At 50.0% G+C, this 18325-nt stretch overlaps 1 protein-coding gene across 6 annotated transcripts in view; it reads right to left on the minus strand.

Moving 5' to 3' along the window:
* Positions 1-18325, minus strand: part of AKAP8 (A-kinase anchoring protein 8) — a 1455819-nt gene that overhangs the window by 96232 nt on the left and 1341262 nt on the right. For all 6 annotated transcript variants that reach the window (XM_069603890.1, XM_069603889.1, XM_069603892.1 and 3 more), the window contains one exon: positions 12853-12983. In XM_069603890.1, coding sequence (XP_069459991.1) covers positions 12853-12983 — 131 coding nt within the window. The remainder of the gene's footprint in view (positions 1-12852; positions 12984-18325) is intronic.

The raw sequence follows: 18325 nt of genomic DNA on the forward strand, positions 1-18325 counted from the left end.
GAAACGCCAGAAGAACAACCTTCTGGCCTAAATGAAATTCCGACACCACCTTTGGAAGAAAGGAAGGACGAACTCTAAGGACATCTCTGTCCTTATGAAACATAGTGAAGGGTGGCTTAACTGAAAGTGCCTGTAACTCATTCACTGTGCGAGCGGAAGTGACCGCAACCAAAAATACAGTTTTAAGAGTTAACGGTCTCAAAGGGCATGAATGCAAAGGCTCAAACGGAGCACCCATCAGAAACTTGAGAACAAGGTTCAAATCCCAGTGAGCCCTTTCAGAAACTAAGAAATTAAAGGAATTTTAAAATAGGAACACTCTTCAGACAAGTGCTTAAATATGGACAGCGCAGCCAGGTAACCTTTAACGGTACCCACCTACAAGCCCCTGTGGGCCAAAGAAAGCAAAAAAGACAGAACCATGGGAAGGTCACATGCAAAAGGATCCACATTCTTAACCCTGCACCAGTTGCAGAACTTACGGCAACGGTACAGGGACTTTGTTGCTGGCCGTCTAGCCGAGAGCAACACCTCCATCACGTCTTCAAAGAGGTTGCAATCCTTATACCGCAACCTTTCAGAAACCAAGCGTGAAGGTTGAGGGATCTGACCTCTGCATGGAGAACCTGACCCTCCTCCCGTGAGAGCAGATTGTCTCGGTAGGGAAGACGACGTGGAGGGCAGATGGACAAGTCGAGAAGGTTTGGGTACCACGTCCCCCGGGCCCATGCTGGAGCAATGAGGATCATCCGGGAACCGAACCTCCGTAATCTCTGCAGTACTTGCGGGATGACGGGGCACTGGAGGAAACGCGTACAGCTGTGAGAATGACCACTCCACCACAAACGCGTCTAAGGCTCCTTTTGGAGGAAATTCCCGCAAGCAGTACCTCTTGCACTTCCAGTTGACACTGGAGGCAAAGAGATCCACTTGAGGGGTCCCCCAAAGGGCGAAGATCTCCAGGAGAATCTCCTGAGCCAACTCCCACTCGTTAGAGATCGCGCTCTGCCTGCTCAGAGCATCCACCGTCTCGTTTTCGTCTCCGGCCAGATGAACTGCCGAAATCGAAACTTCCTGCAGGATTGCCCAGAACCAGAGCTGCATCGCCTCCCTGCACAGACGAAGTGACCCTGCCCCCCCTTTTTGTTGAGGTAGTGCATGGCCACCGTGTTGTCCGACAGGATCAGGACATTCTTCTCTCGCACAGTCGCCATAAAAGCCTTCAGGGCTAGACTGACGGCCCTCAGCTCCAACAGAATGATATGGAGTCTGGACTCTGAGACCCACGACCGCTGACTGTCAGCTTGTTGCCATGAGCTCCCCATCCCGTGAGGGACGCGTCCGTCACGATCGTCATCTCCGGCCAGGGTAGCCAAAATGGAGCCCCCTTCATCAGATTGTCTTCGACGGCCCACCACAGAAGGTCCTGGGCGACCGAGGACGGCACCTGAACAGGGTCCGACATCCTGCCGGAGGACTGAGACCACTGGAGCTTGAGTGCCCATTGCAAAGATCTCATCCGCAATCTGGCCTCTGGCACCAGAAGAATGCAGGATGCCATGAGGCCGAGCAATCTCAAGAACTCGAACGCTGGGAGACTCTGGGCAAGCTGAAACTTGTGCACCATCTGCTGAATGTGATGAGCCCTCACCTGGGGAGGAAAACACTGCCCCAGGGACGTGTCGAGCACTGCTCCGATGTACTGGAGCCTCTGAGTTGGTGTCAAATGGGACTTCTTTAAGTTGAGGGAGAAGCCCAGCTTGTGGAGGGAGTGGCAGGTGACAGACAGATGATCCTGGACTTGCTCGGGAGAGCGTGCCCTGATCAACCAATCGTCTAGGTAGGGGTAGACGTGAATGCCCCCCTTTCCTGAGGTGCGCTGCCACCACTACCATGAGCTTGGTGAAGACCCTCGGGGCGGAGGTCAATCCGAATGGCAGGACCCGAAACTGAAAGTGCGAGTCGCCAACCGCGAACCTCAGGTACTTCTTGTGCTTGGGATGGATCGGCACATGAAAATAAGCGTCCTTGAGGTCGAGAGACACCAACCAGTCCTGAAGTTGAAGTGCCTGGAGGACTTGAGAGAGAGTAACCATCTTGAACTTGTCCTTCCTGAGGAGTTTGTTCAAACGGCGCTAGTCCATAATGGGTCTCAATCCCCCGTCCTTCATGGAAATAAAAAAATAAGGGGAATACCATCCCTTGTTCCTCTCCGCTACAGGCATCCCCAGTGTATTGTCTTGAGGCCTCAAGAAAGGGAAAGGAGAGGAAAGGAAGAATACCTCTGAGGAGGTGAAGATGGCAGTGTGACTTCTTAGAGACATCAGAGATGTGAGGAGAGAAGAAACGTGTCTAGTCGAAAAAGACCCCAAGGTTTTTGGCCTCACAGGTGGGAGCAGGAAGAGGGCCAAGAGTGGCCGGCCAGAGAGAGACACGGAAAGAGGGAGCAGGTGTGCCGAGGAGGAGAATCTCAGTCTTACTGGCGTTAAGGCAGAGATCATTGTCGGCAAACCACTCCTGGATGGCGGACAGACAGTCAGAGAAGGAGAAGAAGTGGCTGAAGGGAGCCTGAAAATGAGCTGAATGTCATCCGCATAGCACTGAAAGGTGGGGCAGAGAGTGGCTATGCGGTGGGCAAGAAGTGCCAGGACCCAAGTTGGACCTGGGAAGGTTGATCAGAGAGGAAGGAGGTCCGGCAGGCCAGGCCCTGATCAGTGATCTCCAGGTTATCACGGAAATGAATGAGCAGGATGGCATGGTTTACCACGAAGGCAGAAGAGAGATCAAGTAAGATGAGGACACATTGCGTAATAAGAAGGTGGTTCTAGTTATTTTACTCTGGTACCCCCTCAGTAAATGAAGTTAACAGGGAGGGAAAAGATTGGGTCTCACAGTAGTTTGTGATATTAAAGGTACAGAAGGATAAGTCTGCTATAGTTAGAAAGGAACAAGTTACTTACCTGTAACTGTTGTTCTCCAGCATGGGTCTGGCATGGATTCACACATGCTTATGAATATTCCCGTCGTCAGGCTGGGAATCCTCTGTAAAGAAAAAAAAGTCTTTCTACTAATAACCAATCACTGGTCTCTGGGTCATACTGCACCCAGCCAATGACTGCCCTCTACCTAAGCCCCTCCTCTGGCAGCCATCTTCAGATTTGGTAGCACGTAAAGTGGCAGTAGGACCAAGAGAAGAGCCGCAGAGGGGTAGGCGGGAGGGTTCGCATGTGAATCCATGCCAGACCCATGCTGGAGAACAACAGTTACAGGTAAGTAACTTGTTCCTTCTCCAGCATGGGGTCTGGCATGGATTCTCATGCTCATGAATATAAGAATACATAGCAGTACACACATGCACAACCACGGGAGGTGGCAAAAGGCTCAACATTAAGCAATACAACAACTCAACATTAAGCATCTCTTACCTCCTCACCAGGGTCACCTTCAAGCGAACAAGTTGCGCAGCACTTCCTGGCCGACTCTGGACTCCTCCCTGGAATCCCGGTTGAAGCAGTAGAATCTCGTGAAGGTGTGCGTCAACCTCCATGTAGCAGCCCTGCAGATGTCCAGCAGGGGCACACCAAACAGGAATGCCGTGGTAGCAGCGATCGCTCTGGTTGAATGGGCTCTCGGACAGCCGGGCAACGGTCCGTTTGCCAACCGGTGAGAGTACATGATGCAGCCGGAGGCTCATCGGGAAATGGAAGCCTTCGGGGGCCTTCCCTTGGTTCACAGGTCCAAAGTTCACAAACAGCTGTGATGTCTTCCGAAGACTATGTGCGGTCCATGTAGAACTTTAGCGCTCTAGCCACATCCACCGAGTGCAAAGTCCTCTCAGCCGGTGACAAAGGCGACAGGAAGAAAACAGGTAACACCAAGGGCTCGCTACCCTCGTCTTGTGGAATGTCAGGTACAAAGGTTTGCAGAAGAGGGCCTGGATCTCTCCCACTTGTCGTGCGGAGCCGATGGCCACAAGAAACGCTGTCTTCCACGATAGGAACTTCAACGGTGCTGAATGCAGAGGATCGAATGGAGGGCCCATGAGCCTGGTCACCACCACGTTGAGCTCCCACGCCGGGGCCGGAACCTTCACCGGCGGGAGCGAGCGGAACCGCCCTTTCATGAACTCCTTCACCAGGCGATGAGACCAGAGAGATGACCACCCCGGAGTTCTGGTGTAGTGGGAGATCGCCGCCAGATGGATTTTGATGGAGGCGTGCACCAGCCCCGCCTTGGCCAGCGACAGCAAGTACGGCAGCACTTGAGGGGCGTAATCCGCAGAGGGTTGATCATCTGTTCACGGCACCAAACGGAGAACCTCATCCATTTGTGTCCATAACATTTAAGAATCGAGGATGCACCTCCTTGCAGTCCGCCGGGATATCGTACCCTCCGAACTCTAGTGCTGCAGGAGCCAGGCCTGCAGGTTCAGCGATCCCGGGTCGTGATGGAGGATGGTGCCTCCTTCCCTGGCGAGCAGGACCGCGCCCGTCGGCAGTTTGACTGGGGGGGACGCGGACATGTCCGGGAGCCATATCTGCCTCGGCCACGCTGGTGCAACGAGGATCATCCTGCACCGGGACCATCTGAGTTGACTGATGAGTCGCAGTAGCAATGGCAACGGCGTGAACGCATACAGGCTGTCCTAGGGGAATGCGAATGCGTCGCCCATGCTCCCCGGCTGGGGAAACCTGCTGGTGAAACTCTGTCATTTGGTGTTCGTCGCCGTCGCGAATAGATCGATCTGTGGATTGCCCCATCGTCGGAACAGGAGATCTACTTGATCCTGCCGAAGCTCCCACTCGTGGCAATAGCGCAGCTCCCTGCTGAGTGAGTCGGCAATGGTGTTTTTTATTCCTCCCAGTTGGAACGGTACCAGGAACATCCCGTGGGCAACGGCCCAGTGCCACAGATCCTGCGCTTCCTTGAATAGGGTTGGGGATCTGGTCCCCCCCTGCTTCCGGATGTAGAACATCGTGGTGGTGTTGTCGGTGAAGACCCTCACCACCTTGCCCTTGAGGGACGGGAGGAATGACCTAAGGGCCCAGAACATGGCTTGGAGTTCCAGGATGTTGATGTGTAGCAACCTCTCCTCCAGGAGCCAAAAGGCCTCTTGCGGGGAGATCTCCGGTATGCGATCCCCATCCTTCCAGGGAGGCATCTGTTATCACAGTTTCCAGATGTGCCGGGGTCTGGTAGTCCGTGCCCGATGCTAGATGCGCAGGGTTGCTCCACCACCGGATCGCTTGACGGAAAGTCTCGTTGAGGGAGAAGCTGCCCACCGCTTGCATCCAATGGGCGTCGAGGAACTCTTGCAGTGGCTGCATCCGCAACCTGCACAGACTCACGAGGTAGACGCACAATGACATCATGCCGAGCAGGGACTTGATAGACCTCACCCTGGCCATTTCCATGGTCAACAGCTGTTGTACCTTGCCCAGGATGGCTTTCGTCCTCTCCCCCGACGGTGAAGCCAACCGTTCCACTGTGTCGAGTCAGGCCCCCAGGAACAGGGCGCCCTGTGACGCTACCAAGTGGGACTTTGCGAAGTTGATCAAGAATCCCAGTTCCGTGAGCAGCTGGACGGTCTTCGCTGTGTGATCGACGGCGAGTTCTCTTGACTTTGCTCGGAAAATCGTCCAGATAGGGGTATACGTGGATCCCCTGCAGGCGCAGCCGCGCCGCCACCGGTGCCAGGCACTTGGTGACGACCCTTGGCGCTGACTTCAACCCGAAGGGCATGGCCTTGAACAGGTAGTGTTGCCCTTCGACCACGAACCTTATGAACTTTCAATGTCCTTTTCGTATGGGGATGTGGAAGTAAGCACCCTCCAAGTCCATCGACGACAGGAAGTTGCCGTCCTCCAATTGTCCCAGCACGTGCTAAGGGTGACCACCCGGAACTTCTGGGACTTGATGTATTTGTGGAGGCGGCGAAGGTCTAAGATGGGCCGCCAGCTGCCGGTCTTCTTTCGGACAAGGAAGTACCGCGAGTATACGCCGGAGCCCCAGAGCCTCTTTGGAACTAGTTCTATCACGCCCTTTCTCAGCATTGCTCGTACTTCCAGAAGCAGCTGTGGCACGTGGTTTTCTTTCCTTGCCACAGGTGGGAAACGGGGGCACTTTCTCTGGAATTCCAGCGAGTGCCCGTTGGCCAGGGCATCCAGCACCCAATGGTCGGTGGAGATGGACTCCCACACACTGACGAACTTCGCCAGCCGGCCTCCCACCGGGGTGTTTGGGTGGGGGCCCGACGTCACGGCCGGTTCAGTCTTGTTTCGCCGAGGCCTTGCCACCTTAGCCTCCTTGGCGACGACGACGATGTCCTCCTGTCTTGCTGCGGTCTCTGTAGGCTTCCTGCAACAAGGAGCGGGCTGTCTGGCGGTACGACGAGGAACTGCCGCCGAATCCTTTGGAGGCACCTTGAGACCTGCCCCCGGAGGTCCGAAAGGACGGCTGTCGATGGAGAGAACCCAAGGCCAGGGCCGTCTCAGAGTCCGCCTTGATGGCCTGCAGTGACTCGTCCACTGCCTTGCCAAACAGGTTGTTCCCGTTGAAGGGCATGTCCAGTACCCTGGTCTGCATGTCCTGACGGAAATCAGTGGCCCTGAGCCAACCGCGCCGGCGAAGGCAAACACTGTTGCACATCTGGCGAAAGCCGGTGTCGACGATGTCCGTGGCCACCATGAGGGCGTGGTCCGACACCACCTCACCTTCCAGCAGGATTTCAAGGGCTTCCACACTCTTGTCATCTGGGAGGAAGTCCAGGATGGGAGCGATCTTGAACCACAGCTCCCTGTCGTACCGCGCCACGATCGCGAGGGCATTGGCCGCCTTGATGGTTGTTGCTGCCGACGAGATGACCTGTTGTCCCATGGCATCCAGCTTCTTCCCCTCGACGTCCGGCAGGGAAGTGGAAGTTGATGCCATCGCCCCTGCCGATTTGTTCTTGGCCGCTGCAGAAACGACCGAATCTGGGAACAGCTGTGCCCTGAGGCATATAGGAGCAGAGTCCAGGACCCGGTACTTCTTCTCGTACCGGTCCTTCTTCGTCGGGGCCGTGGACGGGTTCTTCAGAAGGGACAATCCTTTGTCCCAGATGTCGTCCAGTAAGGGCACTGAGAGGACGGTCTTCCTCTTGGCCTCCCGTCGTTGGTAGAGGAACCCTTCCTTCTTCTGCTCTTCGGGGCATAGCTGGAAAAGCTCCAATGCCCCGACGATCACGACATGAAAGGAGCCAATTTCGTCAAGGGGTGGGGGGAGGCCCGGGCAGGAGGTGATGGGAGATCCATCCCGTCGTCACCACCGTCGTCGTCCGTCCCTGTCGTCTCTGTCCCAGTCTCGTCCCTGGGAGGAGGGGATGGGGATGAGGGCTGGAAGGTAGGGGGAGGATGGACTCGCCTCTGCTTGTTCGGCGGGCTCCCCGACGGTCAAGGCATCGCTGGATCATCCGCTAGTGGTAAGGGCAACTTCATCCTTATCTCCGTACACAGGGTCTGCAATGCTATCAAGATTGCTCCTGAATTCTCTTGTGGTATCGGTTGTGACGGGAGCGATGGCTGGGGCACGGGTTCCTCCGCTTCCTCGATGGTCCGCGTTTCCTTGTCCAGGATCTTTATGACGCCTGCCAGCTCATCCTCGGAGGTGGTATCTGTCAGTCAGGGCTACCGTGCCCCCCCCCCTCTTTCTCATTCCGGGGTTTCACGGGGGTCTTCTTGATAGGCTGAAAAGACGTTTCCCTCCTGGATGCAGGGAAACTCTAGGCCCAGGGGTCGTCTCCACTGGGGCAGCCTCCGCAGGCTTCGCCAGGGCCGCCACGACTCCTTCGATCGAGGCCTTAGCCGGGTGAATCTAGGCCTTCAGGACCTTCAAGGTCTTCACCGTGGGGGGAGGGTCACCGCCTCGCTCCCCCTTGGCTGTCTGTCGGGATCGGCCGGGGCTTCTCCCGAAGCTTACCCGGGTTCTCCGACTTCCTTTTCACCGAGCCAGAGCTTTGGCTCGTGGATGATGGCGTCAGTGACATTGCGCCCTGCCTGGCAGCCGAGGAGCCTGCAACAGCGGTGCTCCCGGTGCCCGTAGACTCGCAGTGCTTAGCCTTTTGTTGGGCCCCCGTCGCCGGAGCGCCCTCACAGGTCTTAGAAGTCTGCTCGGACCTCTTCTTCTCACCTGATGCTGGGCTCTTCCCCTCCAGCCAGTTAGTGAGCCGAGTACGACGGTCCTTCATTGTCCAGGCGGACATGTTCTTACAGAACGCACAAGTCCTTCAAGTGCAATTTGTCATCATGAAGGCAGTAGAGGCACCGGGACTGCTCATCTTCCTTGAAGGCATTCTGTAATCCACATCCTGGGTAGTTAACAGTTTGGATCCAGTAGGCGTCGAATCTCCTTTGTCCTGGGCCATGTCCGAAACGGGGTAGGCCTCAAAGGTCTTCCGGAATCCTCCAAGAAGTGAAATTCAATGAAAATCCACCCGTGAGGGGCGTAGAAAATTCCAAAACAGGTCCCTGTTGATCGGAAGAAACGGTGGAGCTTGAGGCTCGAATTGACCGAAAAAATAAGATTAAACTCTTAGGAAAAACGCAATACGCAGTAAAAGCTCGAGAGCTAAGCACGAGGACTCCCAACACTTGAATGTGCGGTAAAAATCTGAAGATGGCTGCCAGAAGAGGGGCTTAGGTAGAGGGCAGTCATTGGCTGGGGGCAGTATGACCCAGAGACCAGTGAACGGTTATTAGTAGAAAGACAGTTCAGAAACTAAACTGAAACGGATTTTTTCTTTACAGAGGATTCCCAGCCTAACGACGGGGAATATTCATGAGCATGTGAATCCATGCCAGACACCATGCTGAAGAAAAGGGGTTTTACATTTCCTTGCTATCCTACGAGTGTTCGATGGAAAGTCTTGGGGTAGGGTAGGACATGCGTGACAATGTCCTACGACAGTAGAAGGGCGGTAGGACAAATCGGGATTACGAAAAGGGGGATGCAAGATCTCACCTTCAGGCATCCCACTTCTGTTCTTCAAAGACCCTCCATCCCAGTAGAAGCCCTTCGCAGCATCACTCCCGGGGTCAGAATTTGGCAATCTTACCCTTCTCTTGGTTACCTGAGGGGGGCTCTTATGCGGGTTAAATGTGAGAAAGCCCTCAGATTTCTGACAGTCAGGTGTTCAACAGTCCCTCAAAGAATAACTGCAGGAATACAACACAATGAGTGCTGCTATGAAGCAGGGTCAGGCGGAGTAACAAGTCACTCAAGGCTCCAGAAGTTATCAAGGGTTCACACATCAGAAGTCCAGCAAGGACAGGATAGGCTTCCAAAGAAGCACCACAACTTCAAGCATGGAGATTATATTGTGGGAGGCCATAGATTCCAGCAATGAAGGCCAGAGGGAATAAGCAGAAGAAGAGGCCAGCATTTCTTCCAGCAGGCAGGAGATATAGACCTCCCGATAAAAGACGAGGCTCATCTGGAACAGCAGGTCACAGGATACTTTGGTGTTGTCATTCTCGCCAACAGCGTTACCAGGTATGTTCCAAAACAGATCCAAGAATAGTGCAGTGTTTTCCCAGATATGCACATTCACCCAAGGGCTACCGCAACCCTGCCCACTAATCCACAGGCCTGCAACATTCAGGTTTTGGTGATAGGCAAATCAAGATTGGCCAGCCAAACTTTCAAACCCTCAGACACACCCACACATCTGTGGATTGGGAAAACTGGTTGCTTAAAGAGGGCTTAAAGAGGGCATATATCCATACAGAGAGGCCGTTGTGGGCTCTAAAAAAGGCTATGTAGGAAGGAAAGTCATTTTGGTTATCCCTGATGGCCTAAGCAGGTCAAAAATCAAAATGGAGGGGTTGCTTTAGTATCCAAATCGCCACACTAAGTGGGGCATGTAGTTGCTAGCAGGCTCAAAAGCTTCAGAAAGGACATTATTGAAAGTAAATTGTACAGCTGCCACCAGGCTCCTACCAAACACTTCATGGATGTTAGAAACCACTCAAGGACACAAATGGGGTGCTTTAAATGCACTCATGCCATAGCCATTGGGGCTAACAAGGATCACAAATTAGATGTAGTAATAAGAGGGGGGACTTCAGTAGAAGGAGGAAAATAGTTTAGGGAACTCACAAAGTCAGAAAAGCGAACACCAAAATGTGGATAGGTTGGACTGCTGGTAATAAAACTGTTAGGGAGAATTCTCATTTTATGGCTAATTTCCCTCACCTAGTGACTCCCCCAGCAGCTTTGCTGGATTTCTGGAGTTTAATTTTTCCACTTGGTAAGAGTGTGAGCTTTCCCCCCACTCTTACCCATGTTTTGCCATGTGTATTTCATCTGTTTTAGTGATTGTGGACTCTGGAGTACACAACTTCAGTAGCCCCCTTCTTTTGTGTGTTACACAGCACCTTCAGTGCAGTGACACAGGGTAGTCTTTTAGACTCCCCACCGACTCCATTTTCTGGGGCTGACTACTGTCCCCCAGAAAAGGGTAAACTTGCCATTAACTTTACCTAGTCATTTAACCACAGATCCAGTACACCCCATCTTACAGGGAGTACTGGAAAGGGTTAATCCTTAGCCCTTTTTATCTGTACCTCCTAGAGCCTTGTTTTGCTCTTTTAACATTTAGAGTTGGCTGGTGGCAGTGGTATCTACCATAACTTTTCTACCGCAATTATGCTATATAAACGTGGTATTGTTTTAGGCTATCATATTAGCCCCGAACATAAACCCACCTGACCAAATATTTTTTCTTTTGGCTTCGGTCGGGTTTATTCGCCATTTCTCTTTGTTAAAGTCCTTCTTGTGTTTTACTTTGCACAGCAAACCAGGTTTGCCTTCTTTTTTCACCGTCTTTTGGCAGGCTTCTGCGAAGAAGCCCTCCTCTGGGCACCTGGGTGTCTAGGTGGGCTGAATGTGAGGGAGCGGTGTAGTCACCCCCTGCACAGGGTATCCTAGGAAACCCAAGTCGCACTTTGCCATGATTGGCTGAGTTGGTTGTCCGGGCTGGACAACCCCCCTGCTGCGTGATTGACAGCCAGGCTGTGTGAATGGGGAATTTTCGCATAAAAGGCAGGACTCTTGGGCTGGAAGTCAGAGTCGCCACTGGAATTACAAGGAACCGAAGAGAAGGGGAGAAGAAGTCGGCTGCTGCAACTACCCGGTCCCGGTGAAGCCCTGCTGCAGTCCTGCGCCATCTACTCTTCGACGACCAGAGAAGATCCAGTCCGGAGTCTTCTTCCCTTGAGCTTGGTGGGGTCAACCAGCTCATCTTCCACAGCCAGAGGATGTTCTTCGTGGTTGAAATCCCTGCACACTGCTGTAGTGGTCCGGATAGCCATCTGAAGAGCCTCTACTGTTTTAAAGGAGAGCAACTTTCATTCACTGTTGCTGCTGCTGGCTTCATCCCTGTGTGGTGCAGACCCCTCCAGACGTTGTCCTTCTTGCCGAAGGTCCAGGAACCGTGGTTCTGCAGGAAAGCAACAGGAACAACTGCCGTGGCACCAGCTTCTTCCTTGAATAAGGTACTGTGTTTTGCTTGAGGAACTAGGGTGAATCCCTTTTCTCCTCTTCCAAGGCTCGCCCTTGTCTTTTCTCCTTCTTATAACTTTTGCTTCCTCTAAAGACAATACCTAAGTACTCCTGGCAATGTTGAACCTTGAACTGTCTGACTGTCTGATCCTTGACAACAGGAACCCTGTTCCACTTGACACTGACTCCGGCCTATTGACTTTTGTATTTCTGTCAGCGAGTGTTCTCTGATTCTGTCTGCTTTGACAAAAGTATAGCATATGATTTTTGCCCCCAACTCTCTCTGGTTAGACCAGGTGCTAAGTGTGTTTTTGTCCCGGTAACGTTTCTTACCGCGGATACACGTTTCTTTAATACGACCGAGCTGTCAAAAAGTGATCGCATAGGTGTTCCCGGCAACGTCTTTTGTTTCACAACACCAGTTCGCCAAAACATAAGGAACTTACCTTGAGCTATTCTGCACCAAGAGAATTGGTTGTTTTGTAGTGTATTTTACGTGTGGTGTTGAATAGAAGTGTTGTGTTTTTACAGATGGTTTAAAAATAAATGTACTTATATTTTTTACCTGAAACCTTGAGTCAGTGTTTGCTTGAGTCACAGTAATTGTGGTCCCCTTGTGTAATCTCTGCTACTGCTCATATACTCTTGAGATAAGCCTGGCTGCTCCGCTACTGCTACCACTTTAACATAGTAGTACAGGCTTGTACCAAAGGTGAACTTGTATTACCACTTGTAGACTTAATGGTGTGTAGTGGTCCCTAAGGGCACTGCACAAAATTCTGCCTAACAAAAACCTTGGTATCTCAGATTCAGTTACCAATTTAGCCAGCCAACAACATATCTGCGAATTTTATTTAACTCTCATAGGTCCAGTTTGGGAAGGCTCAATCGTCTTATGTGATTTAATACTCAAGACATGTGTTAGTAAAAATTGTTCTAAAGTGTGGAGAGAAAGCAAATACTTGACTCGCTTACTGGATAATTGTATAGCAGAAGCACAAGTGCCTACACAACCAAATTACTATTACCTTATTCCATTGCTGTACTGGATAGTAAAAGCTTTGCATATTGCCATGAGGCAGCTAAATAATATTGAACCTATATTGAGGGCAAATTTAACTATCCAGATCATTTCAGAAATATTCTTTGGAAGGCATTTACTTTATCACATTTCTGGATTGTGTACAATGTTTTTGCTAATGGGATTTTTTCTGGAGGTTTCACAACATTGATGGCTTTTTTCTGAGTCTCTTATTTGCTTACCATAAAAAAAAGCACAGGCATTAGGTTTTCAGTGTAGGACAAACCACTTACATTGCAGTTCCTGTTGTGGTCTGGGGACCTCAAGTGTCTCTGGAGAAGATTATGAACTGCAGGTATCAACATGTCACAGGCGACACAGTGGGCTGCTTCAATTTTCCTAAAGAAGTGTTCATGACTAATTCCTGCAGGATTTAAAAGATGGGGTTTACAATTACATTTGAGGAGTAGAGATGAATTCCAGAGTTTACATTTGTATATCAACAGTAATTTGTAAAAGTTAGAATATACGATGCGCCAAGGACAGACTCTTGGGATATGTTGTTGAGGAGTTGAGCTTTTTGAAGTCAAGGGTCAGTAAAGTCAAACAGAAAATACTCACCATCATAACTTCAGCAATCACAGTCCATAGTATTCCAGGTTCTTAGTAGGGATACCAGATGACTCCAGCTCTTCTATGGCACCAGTTAACAACCTAATACATTTCCGGGGTACTGAACTTATTTCAAAATCTACGAGTCTAAATGGGCAAAATGTTTGAGAAATATATTTGCCCTGTACAAAAACAGTTCAATCTTGTTGGCTAATTCAATGCAATACTGCACACAGATTTGAGACTAAAGGCTCAAACTGTTGTGATACAAGTGAGAAACAAACATATACCATCAGGGGATAAATCAACTTGTGTCCAAGCAGTTTCACAGGCCTCTACACGAAGACTGCTGCACCTACGCTTACCTTCTCTCGACTCACTTTTTGTAAAACAAAAAAACACACAAGTGTCATTGACAGATATGGCTGCCTGCTGCCCCCTTTATTACGTCACCCCAGGGAAGTGCCTATCTTAGTGTTCACACCAGACCTGTCTGCAGAGGATGCCCACAGTGCAAGCTTCTAAATCAGAGATCAAGTAGCTCACCATGCACTTGACCACTAGACACTTAATGAATATGCAGGTGTAGTTGTCAAAATATTATCTTAATAAGCAAAATAAACATGATTTTATACAACAATCATAAGGGAAATGATCTGCCAGATATTTGACGAGGATCGAATATTTTCCACTTTTGGAGGGTGCTGAACATATTTGTGGAAAGCAAGCTTACACAACACACCATAGCTGTACTTAACAGGGCAGGTATTACCTGGAAGAGGCAGAGCACTGGTCAATTCATAGGAATTTTCTTTTTTTTTAAAAATATAACTGTTAGGGAGAATTCTCTGTTTAGGCTGAATTTCCTAACCTAGTGAGTCCCCCAGCAGCTTTGCTGGATTTTTGGGGTTTATTTTTTTTCTCCTGCCAAGAGTGAGACCCTTTTATCCTCACTCTTGGACATGATTTGAGTGTGTTTCTTTGATTATAGATGTGTTTAATGGGCTATGGGGTCTTTTACTCCATAGGGCTTCATGTGTTTTTGTGAGGTGTGTTACACAGCACCCTCAGTGCAGTAACACAGGGGTGTCATAGTGACTCCCCAGTATAGACTCCATACCCTGGGACTGACTACTGTCTCCCAGGGTCTGTAAAGTCACCATTGACTTTACTAGTCTTAAATTCTGAACAGAACCAGTACAAACCATCATATTGTGGACATACTGGCTGGGGCAATTCGATTGCCCCGGGGTCGGTTAGTCGAAGGGGCACGTCTCCGTCCCCCCTGATCGAGTTTTGGCTAGTGGCAGTGGATACTACTTTTTATATTCAACCGCGAATATTTCTCTATGGGATTTTCCCATTGTTCGAGGCTACTATCTTTATTTAATTACGATAGCCTCGAACATACCGCCGGTTTATTTAATTAATATTAATTCTCTGGTTGGTATTTTTTGCCAAAACTCGGTTCTAAAATGGCGTTTGTGCTCTCTTCTGTGACTCCAACCCAAGTCGAGCCCTTTGTTCCACTTTTTGGCGGGCTTCTCCACAGAAGCCCTCCAAAGTGGTGCCACTCTGTCTGGGGTACTTAGGAGGGGTGGAGGGGGATTTAGGCACCCTGGACTGAGTTGCCTAGGCAACTCAAGTCGCACTCCGTCCTGAAATGGCGCAAGTGGTGAGCCGGCCGTCTCACCACTTAGCATGTTTGAGTGACAGCTAGGCTGAGTGAATGGGGGTTTTCTGCATAAAAGCAGAGCTTTGGGGACTGGAACTTCAGAAGTCGCCACAAGACCTAAGAATCGGACGAGGGAGAAGCTGAGCCGACCTGCCACGACGACACCACCGGTGGAGCCCTGCTGGACCGTCTCACCACTTTTCCCAACAACAGAGGAGATCTCCCGCCGGAGAGTCTTCTTCCTTTGACTGGTGGGGATAACCAGTTTCACCGTCTTTTCGCCTTCCCGACGTATCTCGTGGCCGCCTTGCCCGTGCCAAGCACCCCGGCAACCGGGATACCACGTTTTACCACGACCGCGAATTAAAGGGTAATACCTTTAACCGGAAAACTCTGCGGCTGGTTTCTTCCCTGGCAGTGTAACGACCTTCATCTTTCCTCCAAGTCGAGATCTTCTCTTCCCCTAGACGACGACGAAACTTGCACCCGCTGCCAGGAACAACTGCCACCGCTGGAGGATCCTTCCCACTTAAGGTACCGTGTCCCGCCTGGCTTCCCTTGCCACCGACGGTACGGGGTAGATTTAGCCCCCGGCTTTCGAACCTGGGTTAGCCTGGGACACCCTGGCTAAACCTTTCTGAGCCTCTCTAAACTCTTTTCGAACTCTCTGCAAGACTTTCTAAGCATAGTGTAACTGTGATCTTGGGCACATTTGTGCTCTGCTCTCTCTAACAGTGGGCCCAGCCTATGGACTTTGGCGCACAAGTGACTTTTGCTCTTCTGCCTTGCTAATAGTGTTCCTAAAGCTTAGAGTGGTGTACCTTCCCATATTCTGTCTTTTTCCCTCCCTTCTTCATGAACTTGTTGGAGTGCCATCTATAGTTAAGCACTCACCTCTGTATGAAAATAAGTGGTGTTAACTAAGACTTATCTGATAAGGAATAAGGGTTGTCTACATTATAATAGTAACTGTGTTTAGAGTGTTTTACAATAAGAGTGTTGGAGTGTTTCAAATAGTGTATTTTTAAATAAATAATTATATACTTTGATACCAAAGCTCTGGTCAGTGTTTGCTTGTATTATTGTGTCCGAGTACCTATTGTGTATACTTTGCATACTGCCTAACTCTTCTTGAGGGAAGTCTGACTGCTCAGCCACAGCTACCAGGTAAATCTGGGTGGTACAGACTGCTACCAAGTGGGTTTACTGCTAACACCTGTAGTCCTAAATCTTTTGCAGTGGTCCCAAAGGGAACTGCACAGGTTTCTGCCTAACAATAAAATGTTATTGTTTTTTTAAACACAAAGAAAAACATATAGCCCCGAACAACGTGATAACCAATATTTCCCTTTCCCGCCCATTCGTAGTTCCACATCTTGTTCCACATACAGAGGAGCTTGGTACAACCAGACATTTAACCACATTAATATTGCGCAAACTGGTTCCCTTACGAATCCTTGTGTTTTAGCACAGTCTGTCCATGCAGGTTACTGTTCAGTGTGCGTCTTCCCATTTTTGCCATATTTTCTGAGATTTCTCAGGACATCCCCGGGCTGTATACACTCTTTTTTCCATTGCAAAACAAATGTTCACATCTGTTAACCATTGCTCATAAATCGGTGCTGTTGCAGAGCCCCAGAGTTGCGCTATATTTCTTTTCAGTATTGCAGAGGTGGTAGATAGAAACGCTTTTTCATAACGTGTTAGCTCGATATCCTCTTCTATTCCCAACAGTAGTTGTTTGGGGCTCACGTGAATTATTTTGCCCATTACTCTTGACAGTTCGCTGCAGCATTGCTGCCAGTATCGTTGGATGACGGCACATTCCCACAGTATGTGATAGTAGGAGCCTTCCTCCCTTTTACATCTCAGGCAGTGCAGGTCGGTGGTTTTCCCCCAGTTGAATAGTGCTACCCTCGGGTAATAAATTCTATGCAGTACCTTCAGTTGTATTAACCTGAACCTGGAGGAGATAGCCACCTCTCTGGGGAACATTAATGCAGCCACCCAGTCCTCAGGAAGTATGGCGCCCACATCCCTCTCCCATTTGGCCTTTAAACCCGATAGTTCTTTCGTGGCGAAGGAAGTTATGGCACTGTATAAGGTAGACGTGACCTTGTGTCTAATTATTTCTGGGAACAGGTTGTGTTCCAGTGGGGAGTAGTCTGCCATGTCTATTATATCGGGGAGATGGACCTGTAGCGCATGTTTAAGTTGCATATAGTGGTATTGTTTATTGGGGGGAAGCGTAAAAGTGGTGGCTAAAGCTTCAAATGGTATTATTTCGTTTTCTCTCACTACGTCCCCTATATTCGTAATGCCTAGTTGGAACCAGGAGCGCCATTTAGGGAGTTTGTTCACTTCTGGGAGGTGTTTATTATTCCATAGTGGTTGTGCTGGGGTTAGCTTCCCGTCCCAGCCTAAGTATTTATGAGTATCTGACCATATTAGAGTTATATGTGTCTGCATGGATGGGGCTGCAGCCCAGTCTTTTTGGCAATAGAGGTATTTCATGATGGGTCTTTCTTGTGGGTTGGAATCCGGCATTCTGTTGTGCGGTAGTGTGGTGTCCCCGTGTAGTTTATCATTTATTATTGCCATTTGACTGGCCCAGTAATATGTTTCCAGACGGGGGAGTCCGATTCCGCCTTCCCATATGGATCTTTGTAGGGTTGTGAGTGACAGGCGTGGGCTTCCCCCTTTCCATAGCAATTTCCTGAGTATTTGATCTATTCTATGAAACTCACTGGTCGCAACAGGCAGTGGAGCATTTTGCAATTTATAAAGAAAGCGGGGGAGGGCCATGATTTTGAAAAGTGCAGTCCGTCCTAATAATGTAAGTGGTAAGGACATCCAATGTTGGATGTAATCTTTAAACTTTAACGTTATAGGGAGTAAGTTCTTGTGCACAGTCTGACAATTTATGTAAAATCTGTATGCCTAGGTATCTAAATTGTTCCCTTTCTATGCGGTATGGACATTTATCTGGTACTGCGTTGTCCATCTGCCTCACTGGGAACAGTATGGATTTAGACCAGTTGACACGGAGGCCGCTGAACCTGCCGTATCTTTTTAGCAGCTGCGTCACGATAGGGCAAGAGTCACGTGGGTCCTGTAGGTATAATAGTAGGTCATCTGCGTATAAGGACACCTTGTCCTCCACCCCTACCTTAGTCGAGCGCTGTTGCTGTGATGATTTTTTCCGGGTTTGTGGGCCGTCTGCTAGTAAGGTCATTGTTTATGTCGCTGCGGCGAAGAGGAACACAATCAGACGTTGAAAACGAGGGAGCGTGCTGGAGTTCTGCTCCCTCACCCACAATTTTTTAGGGCAATTTGTTAGCACAGCTCCTCAAGAGGGCTTTGTAGTCAGCAAACGGCAGAAAAGCAGCAAACGGCCAAACAGCAGGAGTCACAGCAGTCGCCCTTTATGCGGCCGGGCTTCACGCCGCAAGGGTTGCTGGGCTCCTGTTTTAGGTCTT

The sequence above is a fragment of the Ambystoma mexicanum genome, chromosome 3q (genome assembly GCF_040938575.1).
Source record: "Ambystoma mexicanum isolate Mex_15411 chromosome 3q, UKY_AmexF1_1, whole genome shotgun sequence".
Taxonomy (NCBI): Eukaryota; Metazoa; Chordata; class Amphibia; order Caudata; family Ambystomatidae; genus Ambystoma; species Ambystoma mexicanum.